This window comes from Rattus norvegicus, chromosome 2 (genome assembly GCF_036323735.1).
Source record: "Rattus norvegicus strain BN/NHsdMcwi chromosome 2, GRCr8, whole genome shotgun sequence".
In the NCBI taxonomy this organism is placed as follows: Eukaryota; Metazoa; Chordata; class Mammalia; order Rodentia; family Muridae; genus Rattus; species Rattus norvegicus.
In genome coordinates, this window is record NC_086020.1 from 108,628,293 (window position 1) to 108,640,467 (window position 12,175).

At 37.6% G+C, this 12,175-nt stretch overlaps 1 protein-coding gene across 5 annotated transcripts in view; it reads right to left on the bottom strand.

Moving 5' to 3' along the window:
* Nucleotides 1-12,175, bottom strand: part of Naaladl2 (N-acetylated alpha-linked acidic dipeptidase-like 2) — a 1,352,651-nt gene that overhangs the window by 60,293 nt on the left and 1,280,183 nt on the right. For all 5 annotated transcript variants that reach the window (XM_039103971.2, XM_039103968.2, XM_008760899.4 and 2 more), the window contains one exon: nucleotides 10,643-10,841. In XM_039103971.2, coding sequence (XP_038959899.1) covers nucleotides 10,643-10,841 — 199 coding nt within the window. The remainder of the gene's footprint in view (nucleotides 1-10,642; nucleotides 10,842-12,175) is intronic.

Sequence of the window (12,175 nt, forward strand, 5' to 3'; positions counted from 1 at the left end):
TAGGAGATATCTGGTAGAATATTTGCATTAACTTAAGTGAATTACCATATCATCTGCAAATAGTGATATTTTGACTTCTTCCTTTCCAATTTGTAGCCTTTTGACTTGCTTTTGTTGTCTAATTGCTCGGTCTAGGACTCTAGTTCTTTATTGAATAGGTAGAATGAGAGTCGGCAGCCTTGTCTAGTCCCTCATTTTAGTGAGTTTGAGTCAAGTTTCTCTCCATTAAGTTTGATGTTGGTGACTGCTTTGCTGTATATGGCTTTTACTGTTTAGGTATGGGCCTTGACTTCCTGTCCTTTTCAAGACTTTTAACATGAAGGGGTGTTGAATTTTGTCAAATGTTTTCTCATCATCTCATGAGATGATCATGTGGTTTTTATCTTTGAGTTTGTTTATATAGTGGTTTACATTGATGGATTTCTGTATATTGAATCATTCCTGCATCCTTGGGATGAATCCTACCTGATCACGATGGATGATTGTTTTGATGTGTCCTTGGATTCAGTTTGTGAGAATTTATACGGTATTTTGGCATCAATATTCATAATGAAAATTGGTCTGAAGTTCTCTTTCTTGGTCGGGTCTTTGTGTGGTTTAGGTATGGGCATTTAATTTTGACTTCACAGGAGAAATTTCATAGTGTCCCTTCTGTTTCTATTTTGTGGAATAGTTTGAAGAGTATTGGGATTAAGTTTTCTGTGAAGGTTTGATAGAATTCTGCACTAAACCAATCTGGTTCTGGGCTTTTTTTTTGAGGGGGGGGAGGCTTTAAATGACTGCTTCTCTTTATTTGGGGGTTATGATAATTTAGATTATTTATCTGATACTGATGTAACTTTGGTACCTCGTATCTGTCTAGAAAATTGTTCATTGCATTCATCCAGATTTTCCAGTTTTGTTGAGTATAGGCTTTTCTAGTAGGATCTGATGGTTTTTTTAATTTCCTCAGTTTCTGTTGTTATGTCTACATTTCATTTCTGATTTTGTTAATTTGGATGCACTTTCTGTGCCCTCTGATTAGTCTGACTAATGGTTTATCGATTTGTTGATTTTTTCAAAGAACCAGCTCCTGGATTTTGTTTCTACTTGGTAGATTTCAGCTCTGAGTTTGATTATTTCCTGCCTTCTACTCCTCTTGGGTGTATTTGCTTCATTTTGTTCTGGAGCTTTCAGGAGTGCTGTCAAGTTGTTAATGCATGCTCTCTCTGGGTTTTTTTAGAGGCACTCAGAGCTATGAATTTTCCTCTTAGCATTGCTTTCACCGTTTCCCACAAGTTTGGGGTATGTTATGCCTTCATTTTCATTAAATTCTAAAATTTCTTTTATTTCTTCCTTTACCAAGTTATCATTGCTAGTGTGTTGTTCAGCTTCCACCTTTATGTGTACTTTCTGATGTTATTGTTGTGATTTAAGACCAGCCTTAGCTCAGGGTGATCTGATAGGATGCATGGGATTATTTCTGTCTTCTTTAATCTGTTGAGGCCTGTTTTGTGGCCAATTATATAGTCAATTTTGGAGATGGTACTGAGGTACTGAGAAGAAGATATATTCTTTTATTTTAGGATGAAATGTTCTATAAATATCTGTTAAATCTATTTGGTTCATAACTTCAGTTAGTTTCTCTAGGTCTCTGTTTAGTTTCTCTTTCCATGGTATGCCCATTGATGAGAGAGGGGTATTGAAATCTTCCAGTATTATTGTGTGAAGTGTAATATGTGCTTTGAGTTTTAGTAAAGTTTCTTCATGAATGTACGTGCCCTAGCATTGGGAGCATAGATATTCAGGATTGAGAGTTCATCTTGGTGGATTTTTCCTTTCATGAATATGAAGTGTCCTTCCTTATGTTTTTTTTTGATAACTTTTGGTTGAAAGTTGATTTTATTTGGTATTAGAATGGCTACTCAAGCTTGTTTCTTGGGACCATTTCCTTGGAAAACATTTTCCTTATCTTTTACTTTGAGGAAGTGTCTGGCTTTTTCACTATTTCCTCTATGCAGCAAAATGCTGGGTCCTGTTTACATATCCAGTTTGTTAGTCTGTGTCTTTTTATTGGAGAAATAAATCCATTGATGTGAGAGCTATTAGGACCAATGATTGTTGTTTCCTATTATTTTTATTGTTAGCAGTGGAATTATGTTTCTGTGGCTTTGTGTTTGTTGAAAGATTACTTTCTTGCTTTTTCTAGGGTAGTTTTCCTCCTTATGTTGGAGTTTTCCATGTTATCCTTTGTAGAGCTGGATTTGTTGAAATATATTGTGTTAATTTTGTTTTGTTATAGAATATTTTGGTTTCTCCATCTATGTTAATTATGAGTTTCGCTGGATATTAGCCTGGGCTGGCATTGTGTTTTCTTTGGGTCTGTTTGTCATCTGCCCAGGATCTTCTAGCTTACATAGTCTCCATTGAGATGTCTGGTATAATTCTGACAGGGCTGCCTTGATATGTTACTTCATTTTATTCCCTTACTGCTTTTAATATCCTTTCTTTGTTTTGTGCATTTGGTGTTTTGACTATTTTGTGATAGGAGGAATTTCTTTTCTGGTTTGATCTATTTGGAATTCTGTAGGCTTCTTGTATGTTTATGGGTATCTCATTCTTTAGATTAGGGATGTTTTCTTCTATAGTTTTGGTGAAGAAATTTACTGACTCTTTAAGTTGGGAATCTTCACTCCCTTTTATACCTATTATTCTTAGATTTGTTCTTCTTATTTTGTCCTGAATTTGCTGACTATGTTTGGTTATGAGCCTTTTGCCTTTTTATTTTTAATTTATTTTTTGGTGGTTGTGTCAATGATTTCTATGGCATCATTTGTCCCTAAGAGTCTCTCTTCTATCTCTTGTAGTCTCTTGGTGATGCTTGTGTCTATGACTGCTGTTCTCTTTCCTAGGTTTTCAGTCTCCATAGTTGCTTCCCTTTGTTATTTCTTTATTGGTTTTACTTCTATTTTTTTTTTATTAACTTGAGTATTTCTTATATACATTTCGAGTGTTATTCCCTTTCCCGGTTTCCGGGCAAACATCCCCCTCCCCCCTCCCCTTCCTTATGGGTGTTCCCCTCCCAACCCTTCCCCCTTCTATTTTTAGATCATCGATGGGTTTATTCAATTCTTTCCCCTCTTTGGTTGTGTTTTCCTGTAAATATTTTAATTTCATTTTTCTTTGCTCTTTTATGCATTTACTGTTTAATGTTATTCCCTTTATCCCTTTACCATAACCATTTCCCCTGCCTTTATGAAGATGCTTCCACTCCTACTGACCCACTCAACCAGCCATGCCCTCTGATTAGCCTGCATTGGGGAATGAGACTTCACAAGATCAAAGGCTTTCCCTCCTATTGATACTAGACAATGTCATCCTCTGTTATGTATGTATGGAGTCATGGATCCCTCCATGTGTACTCATTGGTTAGTGGTTTATTCCCTGGGAGCTCTGGTTGTTATTGCTGATGCCAAGAATTGCTAGCTTACAGAAGCCAGATATGGGTGTCTGCTGAGAGGCTCTGCCAGAGTCCTACTGATACAGATGAGGATAGTTGCATCTAATCATTGGACTGAACAATGGGACTCCAATGGAGTAGTTTGAGAAAAGACTGAAGAAGCTGATAGGTTTCTAATACCATAGGAAGAACAACAATTCCGTATAATTCTTTAAGGGATTTTTGTATCCCTTTAAGGGCTTCTTCCTGTTTACCCTGTGTTGTCCTGCATTTCTTTAAGGGAGTTATTTATGTCCTTCTAAAATCCTCTAACATCATCATGAGATGTAGTTTTATATCAGAATCTTGCTTTTCTAGTGTGTTGAGGTATCCAGGACTTACTGTAGTGGGAGAACAGGTTTCTGATCATGCCAAGGGGACTTGGTTTCTGTTGCTCAAGTTCTTGAACTTGCCTCTCAATTCTGATTATCTCTGGTGTTAGCTGGTTCGCTGTGTGTGACAGTGACTTGATCTTCCTGTAAGACTGTATGTCAGCACTCCTGAGAGACCAGCTCGCTTCTGGTGGTACTTGGGTACAGAGATCTGTGGCACAGGCCTGAGTCAGCTCTGGGAGCAGACAGAAACCAGAGGGATCCTGCTCCAGACTGGCCTTAGGTTCTTATATTCTGAGAGCACCAGGTGGGTCCCTCTGAGCAGAAGTGATGGTCTCACCTGTGTTTTGCGGTGTGTCAGAACTCCCAGGAGTCCAGCTCTCTCTGTTGGTGCAGCAAAAAATATGTTGCAGATATGCAAATCTTAGTTGTCTTTTCTGGGAGATTATTCCTCTTCCCTCTGCCAGGGGAGGATCTGATTAGTCACCTCAGTCTGTAATCCAGTTCCCCACAGTGGTCAGCAGTGAATGGGAAGTCCAAGGATTTACTAGTTGCTCAATCCCACAACACTAGTTGTTTCAGCTGCTCTTCAGTAGATGTAGCTTCCAACAGATGTGCCTGATTCTCACATGTCTGTGGGCCTTTAGGTCTGATATTTTTCCCTGGTAGAATGTTACATAATTTTATCTTTTTATTTGTATACTAATAGTTGTCTATAACATCCCTTAGTTTACATAAGCAGGATACTCCTGATTATATCATATATTTTTGTAAAAATAGGAGGATAATATAAAAAGCAGCAACTGTATTTAAAAACTTTAAGTTATATTTCTTGTTCTCTTTGTGTGTATGTATGTGCACATGTGTGTGTTCATGCATGTGAGTTTGCATATGTGTGTGTGTGTGCATGTGTGTGTGTGTGTGTGTGTTTGGATGTTTGTGTTTTGTAGGTACACATGTACCATAGCACATAGGTGGAGGTCAGAGAAAATATTGCCGAATTCAATTCTCTTCTTTGAACACATGCTTTCCAAGAATTGAACTCAAATCATCAAGCTTGCAAGAAATATTCCTTAGCTACCTGCCAGCTCTAAACTTCTCTTAATGATTATTCCATAATTCATTATATTTAGTAGACTTAGATGCTTAATTTCCTTGAGATCTATTTCTACCTAGAATGTGACATGAGATACCATCTCATATCTATATACATCTCCATTTTCCATACTCTTGAAATCAAATAAGTTCAACCCAAATGCTATGATCAACCAGTGCAAAATATAAAATTAGTGAGGGAAGTCAGAGCAGGAATCTTAAGTATTCCGTGAAGCATTACATTTGGCCAGAGCATCATAACCTAGGAAATAGAACAGAAGTTGTAGAAGATGCTGTTTATCAGCTTGCCTGCTCTCCGGCCCATGCATGGCTACTGTTCTTATACAAGTCCAGAACAGAGAATAGGTACCACACACTCAAGGATGGGTTCTTCTTCATCAATTAGTAGTTGAGAAAATCATCACAGAAATGCCAATAGGCCAATATTTTCTAGGCATTCGTTGATCATGACTTTACTATCGTATAATTCTAGGTTCTGTCAACTTGAAATTAAAGTCACCTGCAACACTTTTCTTATCTTTCTCTTTAGCTATCATTTCTTTAAATGCTTTGAGTATGGAAAATTGAGAGGTAACAGTGGAACGTTATGCTGATATTCTATCTAAATGTACAACAGAGATAATGCTGCTGTAACTTGTACTCCTGCTATAAGCCGTTCCTTACTAGAAAGCCTTTGTTAATTGCTCCTGTGAAGTACATTTTGCAACCTCATTATTTTCTAGTTGTGAAGGCTAAAAGTTGGAGTTATTTCTATGTCAGTGCAGTGAAGTCCAGTCATTTAAATCAAGTAAATGTCAATGGTTAGCATTCACCCATTGTTAACGCTATGTAGGCTGGTGTTGGGTAAGACATAAAGGAAATTATGGAGACACCCCAACAATATGGAAACACTATAACTACCAAAATAACTGGGGACAAAACAAAGAATCTTACTTAGATTTGCTAAGACCAGCTAGGTATATACATTCACAAGATAATAAATTTTGGCCACAAAAGTTGCTACTACCAAAATGTGAAATTTCATTTGTCAACTTTTTACACTTAATAATAAAATAATTCTCCCTTGGTGGTATGGGGCAAAAACTGTGGAGATGCAAATACTATTAGGGTGTCAAATTGACACAGCAGACTGGTATAATATTACTTTCATTTTGTAACATTTGTATACAACTTTAAAATTAATGTAGCTCATGGTACTCTGACCTCACTTCAGCTAACTTCATTCTATTATTAACATCTCCTGGGGATTTTCTAGTTTAGAGAAGTGAATGTGATGTTCAGAAATTTCACATAGGATGCTGGCCATCCCAGATGAAAGATACCAACCTCCCACCACTAGCCCCTTCACCTGCTGACAATGTCATGGTCACTTCTGGCACAGTGCTTTGTCCACGTTGCAAAAGCAGTTCTACCCGAACAGATTAGAAAGCACCAGTACAATATTATGCAATATTAAGTGTTTATTGTACAAACAAGGAGCTGAAGCAATTGGATGGAAAATTATATAAATATAGCACTTTAAACAAACAGTGCTAAAATAGTGATAATTTGTGCAAACAAAGAAGTCTGGTGCCAAAATGATTACAATTCACAAGGATGAAATCAAACTGGTTGATATATCTAAATCCAAAGCATAAAACTGTAAACATTTTCAAATACTTTGTATAAAAAGATCAACATAACATTGACTTTTCTGATCAGATTTTGAAAACAACTGAGAAGCAAAATAATTAAGGGGAAATTTATTGGCAATATTTCATTAATGAACAACAATGACAGCCAAGCAGAGCTTCCAGGGACTAAGCCACTACCCAAAGACTATACATGGACTGACCCTGGGCTCCAACCTCATAGTACCAATGAATAGCTTAGTAAGAGCACCAGTGGAAGGGAAAGCCCTTGGCCCTGCCAAGGACCCCCAGTGAACGGGATTGTTGGGGGGAGAGTGGTAATGGGGGGGAGGATAGTGAGGGGAACACCCATATAGAAGGGGAGGAGGAGGGCTTAGTGGGATGTTGGCCTGGAAACAGGGAAAAGGAATAATATTTAAAATGTAAATAAGAAATACCTAATTTAATAAAGATGGAAAAAAAACCTCATGCTCACCCAAAGATATTTGTTAGGCCAGAGGTTTTAGGACAAAGGCAAGGTCCCTGGGCCGAAAGGTTCCTGCCTGATCTTTTCAAAGCTAATGCAAGGCATTGGACAAAGCTGACTCCTTGTTCCAGATTCCAAAGTGATCACTGAACATAAACAGCACCTGTAGGGCCCCACCAAATAAGAATATAGCCCCAGTTCTCCATCATGTCCTAACTTCCCTGTACTGTTTTAAGAAGCCCTACTCCAGCCCAGCATTTTGACTTCACTGATCCCCAATATGAGGTCAGTGGAAGCAATAAACCTATCTTCATGCTATAAAGTTGACTCAATTAAATTTAGTATGTCCGTGGAAAAGCCATTCAATATTTTTACAGGAAGAAGACAAAGCATACAGTAGGAGGAAGTCTTTGCCCAACAGTTAGGTAATACAAGACTGGTATCCATTATAAAAGAATTGAACAAATGAAGCAACCAAAATCAAACAACTCAGTTCTGAATTTAGCAAAAAAGTTGAAGAGAAATCTCACTTAGTAAACAGGGTTGAGAAATCAGCATAGCCAAAGTTTGTCAACAATATATACCATCAGGGAATTGTGAATTCAAAGTCTAGACACCAACTGTGCAACTTCAGCAAAGGTTATCTCCAGGGAACCAACAGCAAATGTAACTGAGGGTAAGAAAGACAGAAGTACTATGCTATTCACTGTTGGATGGGCAAGATGGTATAGCTGCTTTTGAGGACAGTTTCTTACAAAGGTATAAATAGACTTGCCATGTGCCCAGCATTTAAATAAAGGAAAGGCATGTTAGACATTCATTCCATTAATAACTATAGTTAAAATTAACATAATGCTAGAACGTATAACTCTACATTTTCAGTTCTAAAATCAAAAGGCTGAGTATTATTGTAACATTTGGACTTGTATCACTTGCAAAAAGGGTATAATGTGACATTGTAAAATTGGAATTATATTTATTGGTCTCCGTCATAAATATACAAATGTTTGCTGTTCTTTGCAAAGTACAGGATGAAGTAAATTGAGACTATGAATACTATTGAAAGGGTAAGATAAAGCCCAGCTACATATTAGAAGAGTATCAAGAAAGGAATACATTCTTGTATAAACAGGCCTTATTAAATGGGTCCTCAAATGTGATTTATCTCCTCTGATAAATATGCTTTAAAGAAATCTGTCCATAATATGGTTTAATTTTCTTTAAGGATTTATTGATGCATTCTATCTTTATATTTTATCTTTGTATTTGCATTGTTCTTTCTCCTTTCTAATCCTGCACTAGATTACTACCAAGGGAATGCTTTTTACTTGAAGTGCTTGCTCAGTTACAGGGCTTAGAAAGTACAGAGAGCATAATATTCCCTTCAAGTACCATGAGAATTATATGAACAATATATAATATTTCCCAACATCTTAAGATCAAGAGTTATGATGTTAGAAGAAATGACATGTATACAGCCATCCAATTAGACAAGATGGATGAAGCAAAGAAGTGCAGACCGACAGGAGCCGGATGTAGATCGCTCCTGAGAGACACAGCCAGAATACAGCAAATACAGAGGCGAATACCAGCAGCAAACCACTGAACTGAGAATAGGACCCCCGTTGAAGGAATCAGAGAAAGAACTGGAAGAGCTTGAAGGGGCTCGAGACCCCATATGTACAACAATGCCAAGCAACCAGAGCTTCCAGGGACTAAGCCACTACCTAAAGACTATACATGGACTGACCCTGGACTCTGACCTCATAGGTAGCAATGAATATCCTAGTAAGAGCACCAGTGGAAGGGGAAGCCGTGGGTCCTGCTAAGACTGAACCCCCAGTGAACTAGATTCTTGGGGGGAGGGGGACAATGGGGAGAGGGTGGGGAGGGGAACACCGATAAGAAAGGGGAGGGGGAGGGGGATGTTTGCCCGGAAACTGGGAAAGGGAATAACACTCGAAATGTATATAAGAAATACTCAAGTTAATAATAAAAAAATAAAAAATAAAAAAAAATAAAATAAAAGTGACCAGAAGAAAAAAAAAAAGAAATGACATGAAAAGTTGATCTGCATAGTTATTTTAATTTAACACTCACAAAGCTAAATCAAATACCAAAAGTAATAAAGCAAAACAAAACCAATCAAGAATTATACTCTTGATGTGCTATTTGTTTTAATAGATGCAGAAATTAAGTTGTGGGTTGATGAGGTTCTCCTCAGTTCATCAAGTTTGCTTCCAAAACCACTGAAATCTCATGTTCCCTTATGAGTCACGGGCTTGTGGGTCAGAAATCATATTTTAGTATGCACGGTAATGGTGCATCTCCTGCTATAAAAAGTGTCATAATCTTTGGGGGTATTAATTTTAGAAATTCTTTCTCACGTGTAAAAACAATTTCTATATCTTTGTATCAATAATTGATTTCTTGCTATACAAAGCATATTAGCAAATCTAGCCATGAAACAAGATAGCAGACTGATGGAAATTCTGGGGAAGAAAGTAGCTCTAGCTCAATGTAGAGCTTTCCATAAGGGGTCATAAATTTAACACTTTAAAATATCATATATCAATGTAGAAAACATGGGGTTGGGGATTTAGCTCAGTGGTAGAGCACTTGCCTAGCATGCGCAAGGCCCTGAGTTCGGTCCCCAGCTCCGAAAAAAGAAAAAAAAAACCATCAATGTAGAAAACATATAGATATGCATATGTAAGATATAGTTTCATATGAATATATATGAATATATATTCCCATACACATTATATAAGCATGTATTACAGAGAAAGGGATACTTTTCCCTCAGTGGAAGAATGAATCGATGATGTAAAATAGTTAAAATATTCAAAATTCATTAACTTCCATATTCCCTTTGTTTATTTTCTACTCTGAGAATCTCCAAACAAAACCATATTCCACTTGCTTTAGGCACTGAGCCCAAGTTACACTGGTGCCTCTAGAAAACCATTGTCCACACGTTCTCAGGAGCACTCCTGTGATTCTCCAACCACAGTGCCCTCCTCTTTCAGTTGTTCAAGAGCTACTAAAGTTGTACTCGAACAGAATACTAAATGTATTCAATACTGTCACAAATTATAGCTTAAAGAACTAGGCTCAACATTCTAGACATGTTTTTATTATTAAAAAAAAAAACAGCCTACCACTTCATTTGGCAATCAAGAAGGCAGAATTCTCCCCATTGAAGCTTGGACAAAACTTGGTTTTCCAGTGATGATTTCTAATTGAAATCAATATTTGACACTTTGTCATGTTTCCTTATTCCATATTTATTCATTTAAGCATTCCCTTGGATAACAATCATCTCATTATGTCATAACTATTTGATTGTTTTAAATAGATTATTTGCATAGGCTTATAGTATGTTTGGATCAAAACTAATACTTTTTATTTTCTAATACTCTCCTATCCTCTCCCCACTTTTCTATTCAAGTGATTTTTGCTCATTCTGTCTTCAAGGTAGTCTTATGTTCACTTTTTCTCTTCCTTAAAATTTGCAAAAGCAGAGCTTCTTGTATGTAGTTTTATAGTTTTTAGAATATTTTGAAAGTAAACTTAAGGCTTTGAGATAAAGATAACAATGTGGAGATATATTTCTTACCTATAGAAACCCGGTGGTACCCGCTGCACCAGGAAGTTCTTCTCCAGGTCTTGAAGGATGTCATTCAGCATCCGGACACGACTGGGGACTCTTTCCTTTGGGTCATTAGCAGGTCTCATCTCATCTGATTGGAAGAGTTCAGCACTGTCCCTCAGCTTTGATGCCAAGGCAAGCAGGTTAGGGACACTAGGCTCATTATCTGGTGAAGAAAAATGAGGCCACCTCAGCAGAAATTTGGTCAAAGGAACAAAGCAAATATTTTATTGTCTTGACTCTAGTTTATAAATCAGACAGACCCTTGGGGTTGGCCTGTCATTGATAGTTCTGTCAGTGGTCTTTTCTAACAAAGGGCTATATACTTTGATTAAACTCAGATGACATTTTTTTCCTGCTAAATATGCTCTCCAAACATGTATTTATTCTCTATTAAATTAAGTGCATGGTTACTAATTTAGCCTCACTTATAATAACTGAAGTTAAATATTGATTATGGGTATTAACACATTATATGCACTGTATTAAGCTCATCACATAATTATCTTATTTAATATCTACTAAATATCACTAGTTACATCATATAGAATTTATCAAACCGTGTTTATTTTGTGGAAAATCAGACTTTAATAAGGCTACAAAATTAAGGTCACAAGTTGCCAAGGAAGTAGAAATTTGAACTGGAACCTTGATTTTTTTTTTGGCTCAACTGTATAGACTAACCATAGTATACCTCATTTTGAAGTAAAAAAAAAATGAAAAAGATACAGTCGTAATGGCTGTATCAGAGACTCAGTAGAGGTGAGGTGGAGGTTGAAGGATCTTTTTTTTTCCTTTTTTATTGGATAGTTTTTATTTATTTACATTTCAAATGTTATCCCCTTTCCTGGTTTCCCATCTGTAAACCCCCCTATCCCATCCCTCTCCCCCTTCTTCTATGTGAGTGCTCCCCCACCCATTCACCCACCTCTTCCCACCTCCCCACCCTGACACTTGGGGTGAGGTGAAGGGGATTCAGTCTTGGCAGGACCAAGGGCGTTTCCTCCCATTGATGCCCAACAAGGCCATCCTCTGCTACATATGCAGTTGGAGCATGGGCCTGTCCATGTATAGTCTCTGGGTAGTGGTTTAGTCCCTGAGAGCTCTGGTTGGTTGGCATTGTTGTTCTTATGGGGTTGCAACCTCCTTCATCTCCTTCAATCCTTTCTCTAACTCCTCCAATGGGAACCCCGTTCTCAGTTCAATGGTTGGTTTGAGCATTCACCTCTGTATTTATCATGCCCTGGCAAAGCCTATCAGGAGACAGCTATATCAGGCTCCTGTCAGCATGACTTTTTGACATCAACAAATATTGCCTGGGTTTGGTGGCTGTATGTATATGGACTGGATCCCCAGGTGGGGCAGGCTCTGAATGAATGGCCATTCCTTCAGTCTCTGCTCCAAACTTTGCCTCCATATCTCCTCCTATGAATATTTTTGTTCCCCCTTTTAAGAAGGACTGAAGCATCTGCACTTTGGTCATCCTTCTTCTTGAGCTTC